The sequence below is a fragment of the Neovison vison genome, chromosome 7, assembly GCF_020171115.1.
Source record: "Neovison vison isolate M4711 chromosome 7, ASM_NN_V1, whole genome shotgun sequence".
NCBI lineage: Eukaryota > Metazoa > Chordata > Mammalia > Carnivora > Mustelidae > Neogale > Neogale vison.
In genome coordinates, this window is record NC_058097.1 from 181063877 (window position 1) to 181081254 (window position 17378).

Here is a 17378-nt window from a genome sequence, read left to right on the forward strand (position 1 = left end):
GTCTCCTGGAGGAGCAGAGCCCCTTATAAAAAGAGGTGTCTGGTTCCCCAGCCCCTGGAAAGTACCTGGCGTAGAGTAGATGCTCAGTAAAGTTTCTTGGGAGAGAAGAAGGGGTTGTCTACTGCAGGTAGATGATTTTAGATGGTGGAGACGGGGGCGTTAAATAACACTCGCCTTCGTGGCCGGGAAGTGTTGCCCTTCCTTTTCCTTTAGTGCTGCCGATTGCGCCAGAGAGGGTCTTGGTTTGTGCCGGGGTCTTTTACACTTCTGTGGGACTTGGCGATGGTGTTTCAGGAAGACAGAGCAGGCCTCAAACGTAGAACATTCAGCTAGGGACACTAATTAGGATTTCACAACTTTTTTGTGTGTGCGTGTGTGTTGAGTTGATGGTTGAGTTACCTTCTATTTATGGCAAATGATGTTGCTGTAATTTCATTTTTAAACGTGTGTGTTTTAAAAAGTGGATGGATTTAAGAAAAGTAGTCTGCAAAGAGTTAACCGTTTAAGCGGCCCTGGCTATGGCCAAAGACTGAAAGTGGTTGGAGAGAGATTTGGGGTTTGGATAGCCCCCTGCTAGGCACTGCTCAAAAATGGGCTGGTCCCAAAACCAGCCTTACCAAGTAGAACTCTCCAGGAGGGAGGCTGGAGGGGGAGGGGCATCCAGGAGGGAGGGTTCTAGAGGCCAGCCTTCGCATTCAACAGGCAGATACAGTTTCAAGAAGGAAAGTCTGAATGGGCTCCAGGAAGAACATTTCTCCAGCAAGGGGGGGGGGGAGGTCTGGGGACACATGAGGAACAGAACCCAGGGGTGGACAGGTAAGACACCAATGTTGTGGATGTGGCTGCCCAAGAAGATGATAAATGGGTTCTTGGCGCACTGGGCTCCTCTCTGTGGACAGATGACCCCTTCCTGGCCGTCTGCATTTATCCATGGACACCCATCGCCTGGGACCCAGACCCCCAGCCTGGACATCTCCACTTGCAGAGTCTTCTCTGTGACTCTGTCTGAAAGTAAACATTCTCATGTTGTAGCTTTATTTTATTTTTTATTTTTTATTTTTTTTAGATTTTATTTATTTATTTGACAGGCAGAGATCCCAAGTAGGCAGAGAGGCAGACAGAGAGAGAGAGGAGGAAGCAGGCTCCCCGCTGAGCAGAGAGCCCAACTCGGGGCTCGATCCCAGGACCCTGGAGGGATCATGACCTGAGCCGAAGGCAGAGGCTTCAACTCACTGAGCCACCCAGGTGCCCCTCATGTTGTAGCTTTAAAGAAAGAGTCACGCAAGGGTATCTTCAGTGAAGAATGATGGCCATGACCTGAGGTGGAGGCAGAGGGGAAGCAGGTGGAAACACGGTGCTTATCATGTGTCCGCACATGCAGAAGACAGGCCGTCTGAGCCACAGAAGCACAGGTAGATTTCCAGAAGACATGGGCCCCCCAAAATTGGACATTTCCAGTATTGAATTTTTCTGTTGCCCTCTGTTTTGAATTGCTCCTGGAAGGAGACTTGGGGTTTCCCAGGGGAACTCCGTGTCATGGAGACAGCTCTGTGGGATAATTGGTTCCTTATAACTTTGCAAACTGATGATAGGAAATGCTCTGCGTTTTTCTGTCACCTAATTAGTGGTTAACCACCTTGGTGGTGCGGGGCATGGGGATGGGAGGAGCTGCAGAGAGCATTTTCTGGGCTCCTGTATCTGCTGGCCGTGCTGTAAGCTTCCCCCTAAGCCCAGAAAGTGAAATTCCTTTCGGTGAAACTGGAGTTTCACTTGATACAGAAACTCTGTCTATCCTCAGTGGCTCTGAATGAGCTAGTACCTAGGAAAGGGGGACATTTAGTCACCCTAATGCCAAAAGGTCATGCATAGATGGCTTGGTAGCATTTGCTATAAATACCTCCCCCTGTTACCCATCTCTGTAAGAGTCCCAGGAGGCCCGTTTCCTCCTTAGTGCCTCGTTATCAGGGAAGGTTCATTGAAGGCTTATGGCACCTGGCAGAGCCGAGGGGGGAGACCCCTGGAAGCTTCGTGGTCCCTGTGGAGTAAGAGAATGCAGACACAACAGGGATGTAGGTGAAGACACATGGGTCCTACACCATGTAGTGTTAACTGAAACGCTAGCGTTAACTTAACCCGCATGGATGGTAAAGGCTTCCAGAGAGGCCCGGAATCAGTAGATTTTGTAGGGGGCAAAGATGGGGCTGGTAGGAATCCACAGCTAGTTGGGTGGAGTGATGATAAAAGTGGGGAAAATCACTTGCGTGTGATTTTTTTTCCCCCACAAACCCAACTGGAATAGAGAAGAAAGGTTTCAGCTCCTCTTTGTGGAGCCTGGGAATTCTTCTCCAACCAGTGGGATTCCCCAAATGGAAAAAAGGGATCGGGGGACAGAGGCTAGCAAGGGATGGGGCGTTGGACAAGTGGGCTGCGCTCCAGGGAAAAGACAAGAGGGGAGGGGACGATGCCCTTAGGTGAGAACACCGGTGCAGGTTGCCTTTTGGAGTTGGCCAGTATGTGGAAGAAAGGCACTGTGGAGTTTGTAAGTATTGCGGGGGTGGGGGTGGGGGGCAGAAGGTTTCCTTGGCTGCTGTGAGGGGAGAGAAGGGAGTGGTACCCGTCTGGCAGCTGTGAGAGGGACCCCTGGATGCTTCAGACTGCTCTCAGTGGGGGGCCACCTGCCTGCCCGCTGGGTTACCCTGCAGGAGCTCTGCCGTACTTCATCCCCTCAGCAATTACCTGAAACCCCTGCAATTATCCGAATATTTTTAGTGTACTTGTCTCAGATTTTATGAAGATAAATGGAAAAGATGGGTCCCGTGAAATTGATAACCGTAAGTCTTCATATAATTGAGATCAAGAGGAAACTCAACGGGCACGCAGACGTGGCGGGTGTTTAGCCCCATTGGCCTTGGTGTACTGCACATTCAGTTGAGAAACAAGGAACACGTAGGTGCGAAACGCTAGAAGTCTGTCAGGTGCGGGTGAGATATAATTAGGGATTTTATAATCCTTCTTAGCTCTACAGGAGCAGAGCTCTGCCTTATATCATGCAAGTGTCTCGTTCTGCATGAGTTTTCAGGAAACCATTATGTATGAAATTGGGTGATTTCCCATAAAGCAGGCAGCAGCCAGGCTCAGGGCCCCGATGGAGGGGGGCTGCTGGAAATGCACACAGTTTTCGGATGTGGGGACACTGCAGCCGTTTTGTGGCCACGAGGAATAAAGACTGAGTTGGAAGGGCTGAGAAATACTTGTTAGGCATGGAAAGCACCAGGGCAGCTTTCTCCGAGGCTGGCGAAGAGCTCTAAGGAGGACGAAAGCAATAATAGTTCCAATGGCTAACATTTTCACACGTTCATGGTCCAGGCATTGTTTTAAGCCCCTGGTTCTCAGAGTGTGGTCCCCGGACCAGCATCTTTAGCGCCACCTGCTAGTGTGTTGGAAAAGCATTTTTTCAGGCCCCGCCTCAGACTCAGAGAAGCAGAAAGTGTGGACCCTGAGCCCCGCTGTCCATACTTGTGATGCCTGTGCACTTTCTGAGAGACGCTCTAAACCTTTTTTCCCCTGGGCCATGTCCCTTATTCCTCCTGATGGCTGATGAGGAAGATTTTGTTCTTGTGCAACCGAAACCTGGAGAAGGGAGGGCGTCCAAGGTCGCACAGCTAGGGAAAGGCAGAGCAGGTATCCAAACCCAGGCCATCTGGCCACAGAAGAAAAATCTTCTGGATTGTACTTTAAATGTTCAAGGATGCCCCAGGGAAGAGAAGTTTCAGTGTTTTTAAATTTCATTTGTTTTGTGTCCAGTGAAACAAACATGGACTGTTCCAAGTTTCCTTGTGAAACAACTTTTTTAAAACCCCAATTACACCCTCTCAGTGACCCCTGAAGCAGGGCTAAATGAAGCATTGGCATTTGTACCGAGTTTTAAATCTTCTTCTCACTCCAGCTGGGGATTTCTGTCTGGTCTTATCACACACACACACACACACACACACCCCACAACACATACATGCAAAACACACACCAGGACTGGCTTATTAGGAACTCTCCAGGCTTGGGGGTGAGTCATGTTTATGAGCCTTCTCGTTGCTTATCTAGGAAGGTATTGAGGTTCACAGGAAATGCAGACGTCCTTAGGGACAATGACTGTACTTGCAGAGTTGCGAGGGGAAAGAAGGTGGCCCACCGTTTCATCACTGGCTGGGTGCCAGCGCCAGGAACCTCTGTAGACCTTGCTATCGCTGGAAACATGCATGGAGTAGAATTGTTGGGTAACACACGTTCTCTGGAGGCAGAGGGGCGTGCTTCTAGATGCCTCTGGGATCAGAAGGAATGTCTCGTTTGGGATTGGAATCTGCTGGGGAGCCAGGTGTTTGCTTTGCTAGACCGTGAGTGGATCGCAGAGAGGGAGGCCTGAGAAAGTACTTTTGGAGAGGCAGAATTTGGGACGCTGCTAGCAGGGTCAGGCATCAGGAATGAGCCAGCTGGATGGAGGCTTTGTGGTAGGACTGAGTGACCTCACCTGAGGTGGCTAAGCCAACCTCTCCGGGCGTGTGTGAGCCGGAAGAGGATCTCCTCTGCTTTCTCCTGGGGGCAAGGAGGTAAGCAGCCTCTCCAGGTGCCAGGGCAGGAGAGCATGATGGCTGAAAGCACCAGCCCTTCTGCCAGGCACATCTGGATCCTGGTCCTTGCTGGAACCCTTACTGGCTGGGTGACTTCAGGCCTGTCACTCAACCTCTCTGAGCTTAGTTTTCTGAGTGGTACGCTAGTTATAATCATGGTACCGACTTCAAAAGCTTGTTGTGGTTCCCAGAGGAGTTGTTATATAGGCAAAGTGCTTGGTATAAAGGGAACAGTCAGCATATGGTGATTTGTGTCTTTGTATCTTTTATTATTATTGCTAAAATAAACCAGGGGCATAGAATGGGAGAAAGACCTGGGTTTGGATTCAGACCAACCTGGGTGCCAGTTCTGGTCTTGCATTTGCTGGTTACTTCTCTAAGCCTCGATTTCTTCATCTGTAAAACAGGCATTGTTGCTGGCAAAGGTATAATGAGCTAGTGCGTGCAGAGGGTTTAATACAGTGCCTGACAAGAGTGAAAACCAGTAAGTCAGTCTCCTGTCCTTCCATAATCACCACCACCATCATCACTGCTGAAGCAGTAGAAGCGGAGGGTGGCCGGTGGCCTTAGCATCTACAGAATCCCTGCTATGTGGAAAGTTCTTTCCTCTCGGAAGATGGGGTCCATGTCCTTCTCCCCACCCCCAAGCCTAACGGGTTCCCTGTTTTCCTGAGTCCCTCCGGTGGGAGTGGACTGGAGGTGTGCACTGGTGACAAGCCCACCTTCTCCTCTGCCCTCCACTGCTTCCTCCTGCCTGTCCTCCATGATCCCGCCATGATCCCGTTGGCGGGATGGGACAAATCTGTCCTGCCCACTCAAGATTGGGTGATTTTGGTGCGTTTCCCCAGACATCCTTGTTTTTTTGCATTTTTCCTAGCTGAACCTCACTTTTCTGTGGGCAGCCTATTTTTTGATGCTTTAGAAAAAATAGACAAGTCAGCTGTTTCTCACACCCAGCCGCGTCTGCCACTTCAACAAAGTGTCATGTATTCCTCCGTTAAGTTCATTTCCGGGGGGGGGGTGAAGCAGTAAGTGACCAGGACCCTCGTTCCAAGTCCCACCCAGGTCGTTTCCTAGGTGGCTGCTGTTTAATGTGTTTTATTAGCTTGAAGCCTTAGGCCTGGGGAGGTGGTGGTCCTGCTGCCATGGGGCGGAGAGTGGGACCAGAGGAAAGTTAGGTTCTTTCCAGCTCTGGCCCCACACTGCCTGCAGCGAGCAGACACTCGGTACCTTCCGGTGTTGGGCTCTTGTCGAGGGCTGGGAGTGCGGTGAGGTGAGTTCCAGGGAGAACAGGTGCCTAGAAAGACAGGCTGTGCACAATGGATGCCCAGTTCAATGCTGGTTCCTCCCTCCCCCACTGTTTTAGGTCTCAGTAGCCTTAAGCCCCACAGATATCAGGTGGCATATCCTTAGGTAAAGTGACCGACAGACAAGGCGGGTTTCGTCATTTACAGTGCCGAGTGCAAAATAAAAATTTGGTCATGGCCAGGGTGGGTAAATCAGTCTTCCTATGGGCTTGCTGTTGTAACCCATGGTGGCCATGTGACCTCTGAAGAGATTGTAACCTTTGCACCCTCTGGACACAGATCAAGGGTGGCCAAAGGCGCACCCCCCCACCCCCCCACACTGAGCCACCATCACTTGAGGCACAGCTCTGTGAGCCCTGGGAGGGGAGGGCTGCACCAGGCCCCTCCCCGAGATGCTACAAGGCGGGCACCCAACTCTCCCTTCCCTGCACCTGTGCCTGGGCACCCACCGGCCGGACCCTTTCCACCATCGGGAATGGGAGGATAGTGGGAGGTGGGCAGGGCAAAGAAGACCCTGCAGCGGGGTCAGCCACAAGTGCGCAGGGACAGCAGATCTTGAAAACCCCTCCTGGGGAGGTGCTAAGAGGCAGGACCACAGAGGAGCTGAGGCCCCAGGCCTTGGCACGTCCTGCATAGCCCTATCCAATTTCAGTTACAATACACAAGTTCAAAGATAAAAATATTAAGAATTGAAATGGTAACTGCAGGGCACTAAACCCAAGTGGGAGGCCCTTCAGACCATGAGGCCTGCAGTCACACAGGACCCTAACCTCCCCAGGGTCCTGCCTGACTGCAGATTCCCAGGAGATACAATTGGCTCAGTCTGAGGCCTGTGTCAGGGGTGGGGTTGGAACCAGGCCAGCTGGCTAAGCGGACGCTACAGGCTGGGGTCAAGGGGTTTGAACTTGCACAGTGGGGCACGGGTCCATTAAGTGGATGACAGGTGCTTCTCCAAAGGGGGTGGGGGCTGTGGGCTAGGCTGGCCCCAGAGATCCTTCCTCCGTGCACACGTGCTGAAGAAAATCTAGAGACTCCTTTCCTGGGAAAGGTCCACACATGCCATCGGAACTGTGTGTGACCAGTGGATTTCGACCACAGAGCTGGGGATACGGCAGAATGACTAGATGCTCCCTTCAGTCCCTTCCCGAGCCTGTTTTCGGTGCTCTATTTGGTCTAAGCTAAGGATTGCCATGCTGCGTATCATGAGAATTTTTTTTAAAAGATTTTTAAAATTTATTTGACAGACAGAGAGATCACAAGTAGGCAGAGAGAGAAGGAGAAGCAGGCTCCCCACTGAGCAGAGAGCGCAGTGCGGGGCTTGATCCCAGGACCCTGAGATCATGACCTGAGCCGAAGGCAGAGGCTTAATCCACTGAGCCACCCAGGCGCCCCTATCATGAGAATTTTTAAATGAAAATTTTCTTTTTCATCTCTATAATCCACAAGTAATTTCTTTTCCTTGGAAAAGAAAAAAAAAAGTTTTGTTTTGTTTTTTCCCCAAGTATCTCCTTGAAGGGGGAAGATGTGAGAGAGAAGGAAGGAGAGTCTGGGCCGTCTTTTAAAGAAGTTTATCCTCTAAGATCCAGACAAAGTGATTTTTACCAATGAAGAAATGTCAACAAATTTAGGGAGACTGTTTTTCCCTTTCTTCCCTCTTATACACATTCTGTCTCTTATCTTGATTTCTTAAAAGTTCAACATGATCTGGGCGCCTGGGTGGCTCAGTGGGTTAAAGCCTCTGCCTTCGGCTCGGGTCGTGATCCCAGGGTCCTGGGATCGAGCCCCGCGTGGGGCTCTCTGCTCTGCGGGGAGCCTGCTAACTCCTCTCTCTCTCTCTCTCTCTGCCTGCCTCTCTGCCTACTTGTGATCTCTGTCTGTCAAATAAATAAATAAAATCTTTAAGAAAAAAAAAAAAAAAGTTCAACATGATCTTACCCCCCAAACAGGCAACATGGACACTCGGCTAATGTCTATTAGCATCTGCTGTGTTTGGGACACTTCTCAGAGCCACGGGCACTAAACTAAGAGACGTTCCTCACCCCTAAGGACCTAGCACAGAGGATATAGGGTTTGAATTCATTTCTTTGACTAACTCAGGATAGGACCTAGACGAGGCTTTTCTCTGTCCACCTCCCAGTACTTCCGGTTCTCCCCGACCCGTGCCATTGAACGTGTGCATGACCGCGGTGATGGGACACACTCACGAAAGCTGCCTTCAGAGGGGGGCTGGATCTCATCTGTGGGTGCATCGCAGAGACGTGAGCTTTCTGAGGCTTGTAGGGCTGTTTTGGAAAAAGCCTGGGACATCCGTGCTGCATTAGAGGTGGTGACAGGGAGTCATGGCATCAGGAGCCCTTGCACAGAGCTCCCAGAGATGTTCTGAGAACCTCATGGGGGAAAGGGACCCAGGCAGGGACTTGAGGCCCCAGTTGCCCAGAAGCATGCCGATGGAGCGATTGCCACCAGGAAGCTTCTCTGGAACCCTTTCCTGTCCAGCTCAGCTGTCACAGAGCCTTGCTTCTGAGAGCTGAAGTTGGGTGCTGTGGTGGTTTCTTGCTTTCTGACCCAGAAGCTGCTGGGATTCGTTTGTTGGGCTGGAAGGGAGAGAACACAGTTGGGGTCTCACCTTAATTACCTGTTTGTTGCTGTTCTTTGTAAAGGAATTGATTTCTTTCGTCCTTCAACAGAGTTGGTGCTCTCCCATAAGATGTCGCTCTAACTTGAATTTGGGGTTCCATCTTGAAACCAAACAGTGCCTGGCTACTTTCTGAAGTTAGATCCTATCTATTTTGTTTTTTGTTTTTTAAAAGACTTTGAGAGAGAGCATGAGCAGGAGAAGAGTAGAGGGAGCTGAGCAGAGAGCCCGATGCGGGACTCGATCCCAGGGCCCTGGGATCATGACCTGAGCCGAAGGCAGACGCTTAACCCACTGAGCTACCCAGGCACCCCATATCTTGTGTTTTATTTAATAGGATCTGTGACATTTGGTTTATATGTATGAGTCACAGAAATGTGGTTGCTCCTTTTTAAAAATATTTTAATATACTTGATGTAGGCTCATTTCTTACAGACTTTCTCTACCTCCCACTCCTTTTGTGAAGACAGATGGGCTCAGAGAGCAGCTGTGCTCATCACTGCCCATTGCCACTGAGTACTAAGGACAAAAAAGACCACATGTGTATGTGTGTATTTACAGTGACTAATTCTTACATGAACTCTATGATATTGCTGGTTGGGTATCATTTTAAAGATAAGGAACTCAAGAATCAGGGGAAGTAAGGCCGAGATCACACAGCTAGAATGTGGCCGAGCTGGGACTTGAACCCATCTGACATCTAAGTTTTTTCTCCTCTGCTGTGCATGCTCTTGTCATCATGGCCATGTAGGGTTTTATAAAGGAGTATACTAAGAAATGCATTGGTTTTTTTGTGTAGGAGTCATATCCCCACAGGCCCCCTATGCCATAAACATAGACCTTTGAGAATCTGATAATATGGGGTGAGGTGGAGAGGCACCAGCACGTCCTCGTTCTCGGAGCTTCTGTGACCTGTGGAGAGGCTGTTCTACTTCTTGTGGGACCCGCTGTAGCCCTTCAAGGGAAGGAAGGGGTCTGGGTGGGAAGACTTGCCGGAAGGCAGCAAAGTGGAGCGGAGAGAACATGGCTTCTGGCTCCAGGAAGCCCTGCTCTGTCCCCTGTAGGCAGTGTCTTTCCTGACCATCAGCCAACTATGGGTGATGGCACCAACCAGAGGAGACTTTCGGGATGGTTGGAATTAGGTGAAATGAAGGCTGTAAACCCTTTGACATACACAGAACACTCAACAGTTGTTAAGTACAATTGAAAAAGGACTTAACCTGGGCACCTGGGTGGCTCAGTCAGTGGGCGTCTGCCCTCGGCTCAGGTCATGGTCCCAGGGTCCTGGGATCGAGCCTCACGTCGGGCTCTCTGCTCAGCAGGAAGCCTGCTTCTCCCTCTCCCACTCTCCCTGCTTGTGTTCCCTCTCTCACTGTGTCTCTCTTTGTCAAATAAAAAAAAAGAAAAGAAAAAGAAAAAAGACTTAACCTTATTCTCCCTTTCCACAGCTTAACACACACATGCTCACGGACGGACACATACCCACAGCTGGTTGAAGTTTTGCACACAGTCTCTTTCATGCTAGCGTGAGAAACCCTAAATATATCTTTTTTGAAAAATATTATTTCTGCCTAATTTCCCATTACCTCAGCGCTCCCTCTTCTGAGTTTAGATTAAGGGCTCAAAGGATATTGGGTGCCACAGGGCCAGCCAAGCGCGAGGCCTACCTCCTTCCTGCTTGGAGGGACGGGATGGCCATTGGGTTTGGCTCTCGTCTCCCTCTTTTGCTGCGGGATGTCTCGCTGACTTCTCCCGAAGCCTGATCCTCCAAGAGGACAAAAGTCTCCTCAGACTTGGAGGCTTCAGAGCCTGCCAGTGCCTAGAACCTGGCGCCCTCAGCCACTGGAAGTGGAAGAAGGTTTTGTCACTCGGTGCAGTAGCCCAACCCTTGTCTTCTTTGTTCTCTCTTGACAGAACCAGCTTCTTGCAAAAGGCCTGTTGTTCGTGGAGGAGAAGATTAAGCTGTGCGAAGGCAAGTACAAGGCAGCCCTCGCACAGCGGGCTCTGTGACTCAGCCTCTGGTGTTTGGACAGCTGAAATGCTTCTGTCCAAAAGTGGCGGGTTCCAAGGGAGTGATTCACGCCGACCGTGTCTCCTCCAGCCAGGCGGCCGCACTCCCCTGCCATCGGCCGCTCGCGGCAGTGTGTGTCCGGTCCGTATTTTGAGAAGTCCTGTGGAATCGGGGTGGTCTTCTCAGAGACCCTGCTGAGGGTTCTCCCCGGGGGTGGGGGCGTGCTGGCGGTCTCCTGGGCAGGGATTGATTACGCTCCAGATCCTGCCTCGCCGCTCCTTCTGGTCTGATCCAGGCTATTCTCAATTGGCCTTTTTCATGTTTCTTGAGGTCTTCTATGACAGGAGGCCCCTACCCATTTGGGGGACTGTCTACCGGGCAGGTACCTGCCGCAGGAGGTCTGATTTGATGGGCAAAGGAAGGTTCCTGGACTTAAAACGTTTTAGAGCCCATGGGACAGGATGGAGAGGCACCGAGTGGAGGTGGGAGGTGGGACCAAGGCAAGAATTGACCAGCCCCATGACTCTGGATCCTGAGAAGCTGGATGCTGATCTTAGCTCACCGCCTGTTGCTTGGGGGACTTTTGGCAAGTTTCTAGTTTCTTTGGATTTTTTTTTTTAAATCATTTTTAAAATGACACGATTTTTTTTTCTTTCCCAATTTATTTATTTTCAGAAAAACAGTATTCATTATTTTTTCACCACACCCAGTGCTCCATGCAAGCTGTGCCCTCTATAATACCCACCACCTGGTACCCCAACCTCCCACCCCCCCGCCACTTCAAACCCCTCAGACTGTTTTTCAGAGTCCATAGTCTCTCATAGTTCACCTCCCCTTCCAATTTACCCAAATTCCCTACTCCTCTCTAACGCCCCTTGTCCTCCATGCTATTGGTTATGCTCCACAAATGAGTGAAACCATATGATAATTGACTCTCTCTGCTTGACTGATTTCGATTTTGAAAGGAAGTGTAGGAATATAATAGGTGTAACCCCATTATCTGGCATGTAGTAGGTCCACAGATGGGGTTGTTTTTTTTTTCCCCTACTCTAGCCTAGAAACTTCTACCTGGAGGTCAAATCTACTACTACAGATTTACTACTGGACACAGACATAGCGGGCAGGAGGGTGTGCCTTTTTTTGCCCCCTCATGCAAGCAGGGAGAAGGGGCAGAGGAAGAGGGAGAGAGGGAATCCTAAGCGGCTCCACACCCGGTGCTGAGTCTGATTCGGGGCTCGATGTCACAAGCCGAGATCATGACCTGAGCTGAATTCAAGAGTCAGATGTTCAACCCACAGAGCCACTTAGGTGTCCTGCGCCCCCCTGGCCAAGGCCTGATTTTTAAGTGACTGGCCTTGATGAGAAGAAGTCTGTGCCCCTTTTGCATGCTGGGGTCAGGCTGGTACACCAGTGTGGGAGGTGGCTGCCTCAGAAAGGGAGGGAAGAGAAGCACATGGTCTGTGGCCATGGGTTTGCTTGGAAGTCATCTGGGGAGTTATCACAAGCTCCTGGAAACGTGGAAAACCAGCTTCATGAAAAGGATATCAAGCAAAACTGGAGCTGTATGGTGCTTTTAAAGGGAAGTTCAGGGGCGCCTGGATGGCTCAGTGGTTAAGCATCTGCCTTCGGCTCAGGTCATGATCCCAGGGTCCTGGGATCGAGCCCCACATTGGGCTCCCTGCTCAGCGGGAAGCCTGCTTCCCCCTCTCCACTCCCCCTGCTTGTGTTCCCTCTCTCACTGTCTGTCAAATAAATAAATAAAATATTTTAAAGGGAAGTTCAGGGCCTCTCATTTGAGCGATGCTCACCATAAATACATTTGGAGTGAAGGCTCAGGAATGCCAGTCACCTGAGGTTCTGTGCCTCTGCCCCCCAAGCGCCCTACGGGGCACTGGGCCGGGTGTTCCAGGACTGCTCTCGTCCAGGCGTCTGAGCGGCTCTACTGCACAGCCAAGGGGCCTGTGGAAAACCTGTAAGGGCCTTGCCTGTCTTCTGACCATCCCCACTTTTTATGTTATGTACTACACCTCCAAGAACTATTTTATTCAGCTACAAGGATCCTCTGGCTATATTTTTTAAGATTTTATTTGTTTATTTGACAGAGATCACAAGTAGGCAGAGAGGCAGGCAGAGAGAGAGAGGAGGAAGCAGGCTCCCTGCTGAGCAGAGAGTCCGATGCAAGATTTGATCCCAGGATCCTGAGATCATGACCTGAGCCAAAGGCAGAGCCTTAACCCACTGAGCCACCCAGGTGCCCCGGATCCTCTGGCTATAAAACGTAGCTCAGAAACCACGGATAGTATCCATCCTTTCATGGAACAGACCTCCCTGTTTATGCACCTGCAGCATAACAGCCGCAGAACCAACACACACAGCTCCTCTCCGGGCAGGCTCTGTCCCGATAATTCCAGTGACATTTCCCCAGCTTTAGCAACCTTGACCATGAGGAGTTTCTCATTCCCCTTCTGTAGACGTGCGGCGGTCAAAACTCCTGTGGCCCATTAAGTGTTTGTAGGGTGTCTATCTAGAACGTTCCATCCAGTCACCCTTCATCTTTGCAGGAAGCTGAGTCCTCTGAGCTGTTTTCTGAAGGTGAAGTCACCTACTTGTAACTCTCTTCCCCAGGGCTACCTTGTTTTGTTAGCCTGTGTCTGTCTGATGTTCTCCTCTGAATGCTTTCCAAAACGTCCATTACTCTGTGAGGTTTGAAGGCAGCAATTAGACCCAGGTTCCCAGGAGAGGTGTCTTCCTCCTGCTGGGTGGGAGGATTGCCTCGTGTGCCGACGAGTGTTCTGTCTTGGTAGTGGAGGAGAGTCCGTAGGCACCAGCACTGACCTGCAGGGGTCCCCTTCCCGTCCTCCATTTCCAGAAGGCCTCTGCTTGTCTGCCTCGTAGAAGGCTTAGGATACAGACCATCATGTAAAGGAGCTGGAGGAGCCCTTTCTCCTGGGAAGGACATTATCCAGGTGTTGGGTTCACCTTGTTCTTGGGTACTAGGATGAGAGCTAACATCTCAGATGTTCCTTTTGACCTCCTCAACTCCTCCCTGCTGTGAACTAGCATAGCCTGCGTTTGGAAAGATCTGTGCATTCAGACGTTGATTTTCGGTCAACTACGTACCAGGCACTTTGCTAGGTGCTGGGGACACTGTGCTGAACAAAGCCATTGTAGGATTCCAGGCCCTCGTGGAGCTCACAACCAGTGGTGGAGAGAGATACTTGTCAAATCATCATCAAATATTAAACTGTAATTGCAACAGGTACCGAGACTATAGTCCATAGGGGGAGGGTTTGACCAGTGGGTGGGACTTTGCTATAGAGGCAGTATTGGAGCTAAAACTAGAGGGACAGACAAATGTAAGTCAGGCAAAGAGTGGGGTGGGGGCTGGAGAACAGTCTAGGCAAAGGGACTAGCACATGCAAAAGCCCTGTGGTGTGAAGGATCATGATGAGCACCAAGGGCTGAGGTAAAATCCACATAGGAGGGCCCAAAGGTCAAGGGTAAGGTTGCAGAAGAAGGAAACAGACTCCTGCCCCCTGCCCACCAGAATGCCCATTTTGTAGAGGTTTTCTTGATCTAAGAGCAAAGGAAAATGTCAGAGCGAATTATTTAGTCCTGTTCTGCCCTGTCCCATATTGGATTAAATGGTAACCTCCTTTCACGCACTGGCCTTAGCATCTGGGAAAACCTATACACTTGGTCCTTGCCATTCATTTACTGAAAGATTCCTAAAAATGGATTTATGGATCCGTCTGGCATCGTGCTAAGCACTAGAAATAATAATGGTGAGCGGGACGGACAGGGCTCATGCGCTTATTCCCGTTCTAGTGGAGGGGACGGAGAAGTCAATAAGCAATTCCAACCGACTGTAATTAGCAGTCCAGGAGGGAAATTAAAGGGTGCTATGGATTTGCATTTCCCCCCCTAGTGTGTTTCTCTCTGACCTTTCAAACTCTGCACATCTTCAGCCCTGCTCGCTGCTAGTTATGCCCTTGCTCTGCTCTCTCTCTCAGCCGCTGCTTTTATTGTCCATTAAATTAATAGGCGGAAGATGCTAAATGAATCTTTCAAGATCTGCTCAGTGGAACTGGCAGGGTTTTGCCAAGTGCATCTCTCGGTGTCTAATCTTGGCCGACCCAGTTTCTCTGCTTCAGATGAGCAAAGACAGTGCTCCATCAGCTCTGTCATCTAGGTCATTAAAAAGCAGCCACTGTGCGGGCCCCTCTCTCTGCCCGTGCCCGCCTTCCTGCAGTTGCAAAGTTTCTGGCACCGCCTTCCGGTGGCATTGGGGTGACCCGTGTAGAGGCAGCCCGGGACTGGTGCCTGACCGTGGTCAGCCTTCTGGGTCCCAGGGGCGAGAGAGTAGGCGCAGCATCCGGTGGGTCCTGTGTCTTGGGGGTGACCACTGCCGAATGTGCCATGTCCCACCCTTCACCTGGCCCCTGGTTATTGCAAACCAGTGGGTGGAAGTGGTACTTTCTAGGCCCTTCTTTCTTCTCCCTGTACTGACAGCTCCAATCCAGAATTTAAAAAACAAAAAAAACCAAAAAACAAAAACAGTGTTGTCATGATTAGAAAATGAAAACAATAAATAACTGTGCCCATGATCCTCCCAGATTAACTCTGTCGAGAGCATGGGTTCTGGCATCCCCACTCTGCCTTCTCCCTGTGTGATGTTGAGCTAGACCCTTGGCCTCTCTGAGCCTATAAAATGAAGTCATGAGTTTACTCATGAAATGACCTATAGATAAGTTGTTTAGCGCAGTGCCTGAGAATGTTGTAACCATTCCCATGATGGCACAATGGTCATGTGATTTCCAAACTTCAGCTCCCTTTTCTGGCACGGGGGATAGAAGACGTATTTGTCTTTTTTTCCGTGAAGTCTTCCCATCTAATCCCACATTTACTTGTACTAATGCCTCCCAGGGCAAATGTAGATAAGGAGCTGCTTCTGTACCTCTGTCCCCAAGCTGCCCTGTCCCCAAGCTGCGTTTGACACGGGACTGTCTCTGCCTGTCCTGCAAGTAATGATAAATTCTTTTCTTTCTTTCTCCCCTCCCATCTTCTCGCCCTCGTGTAGGTGAAAATCGCATTGAGGCTCTGGCTGAAGTGTGGGACCACTTCTTCACTGAGACTCTCCCCACCCTGCAGGCAATATTTTATCCAGTTCAGGTCAGTCTCACTGAGGAACGACCTCCTGCCGGCCTCGGCGCTCTGTCTCCTTCCTTGGCCTTTGGCCAGCTGGGGCCTCCTGGTGAACGGGGCAGAGGCAGGACGTTGGGCGCCTGAGTTGGCTAAGGAGCTCGGCGCTCTCTGGAGGGCTCTCTGGTCTATGTTTAGCATCTAACCTCAAGCAAAGGGAGAGTGCCCGCTTAACCAGCAATTTGTAGGCTCTAGTCATGCTCTTGGTTTTGAGTCTGCCTGTATATTCTTGGAGCGGTTTGTTTCAGAAGTAGAGAAGATGGGGCAGGGAGACTTTTCTCTTTTCTCTTTTCTTCCCCCTCCCTTTCTTTGAAGCCCACGGATGCTGTTGTCCCAGATTGTGGGAAGGGAATCATGTTGCTTGCCTTCCATAAAGGATGGATGCCTGAAGACGAGTAGCCACGGGAGGGAGCAGAAAGGACACTGGTAGCTGGGCTTGGGCGAACTGGTTTCATTTCTCTGTGCAGAGCTCTGTTGCAGCTGCAAAATATGGGACGTCCAGCGAAAAATGAGCAGCACCTCCTTGGTATTCTTACTCTGTGACCGGAGCTTATTCTAACACTTGAGTTGACTTCCTCCACCTTCTTGCAGAGGCTGTTAACAGGACTGGTCACTGCCCGCTCAGAGTGGACACCCCTGCGGTCAGGTTGACTGATAGATCATTCTCCCCAAGATTCACATCTCCATCCTCCATTTACCCTGCCCCCGGTCTGCCTGTTGGGGTGAAGGTGCAGATCTCATGGGGGCTTTGTTGAAGGGCGAGTGTGGGGCCCCGCAGCAGCACAGCCCTTGGCAGTGACGTGTGCTGGACATAAGGGCCCACAGGCGTTTCTTGCTCTGGATGGTGTTGTATGGGAACTTGGAATTCTGTTAAATATATAGCAATATCTAAAAATTGGGGGGTTATGCCTACAGAGTCCGTATCCCATTTCTGGCCTGCCCCGAGTAGTTCCAGAAGAGCTCTGACCGTTAGCTCACTGGTCTCTTCATCCCCTCCTCAGCTCCGTCCTGTGCCCCTCTGAGAGGGTTTGGAGCGTGTATGGCGTCATTTAAGCTCCGATCCCCACAGACGTCTCCCCTCCTGGTAGTGGTCACTCCTAGGCCCGCGTTGGGTCCTAAGAAGACCAACCTGGGAGATAGTGTGGCCAGAGTTAGCAAATAATATTATAGGATGCTGAGTTAAATTTGAATTTCAGATAGACAATGAATAACACAAAATCTAGCACATACTTCTACTAAAAAATTATTCCCATTCAACTGGACATTCTCCATTTTATTTGGCAACTCTACTGGAGGGGGTGTGTACACCTGAGTGTCTGTCTTAGGACCCCATGAGCACGGAATACCAGGGTGTGGGTATCTGGATGGGTTAGAATGGGAGTGTGGCATCTGAGTGGGCGTGGCCTTGGTGCGGTCACCGGATGGCCAAGAAGGGCCCTCACTGACATATATCCAGGCAGGATCCCGGTTGTGTGGGTCTGGGATGTTACCAGCTGCTTCTCTTGGAAAATTACAAGCTCCAGTGATATTTGACTTGCCCCTGTCCACTCCCTGTCCCCCACACAATTTCCCAAGTGCTGCTGCTGACCCAGGCGCCCACC

General features: G+C 50.6%; 1 protein-coding gene across 4 annotated transcripts in view; it reads left to right on the plus strand.

Moving 5' to 3' along the window:
* The window catches only part of PRR5L (proline rich 5 like), a 72257-nt gene that overhangs the window by 38037 nt on the left and 16842 nt on the right, over window positions 1-17378 (plus strand). For all 4 annotated transcript variants that reach the window (XM_044259097.1, XM_044259095.1, XM_044259096.1 and 1 more), the window contains exons 6-7: window positions 10479-10536; window positions 15656-15747. In XM_044259097.1, the coding sequence (XP_044115032.1) occupies window positions 10479-10536; window positions 15656-15747 (150 nt within the window). The remainder of the gene's footprint in view (window positions 1-10478; window positions 10537-15655; window positions 15748-17378) is intronic.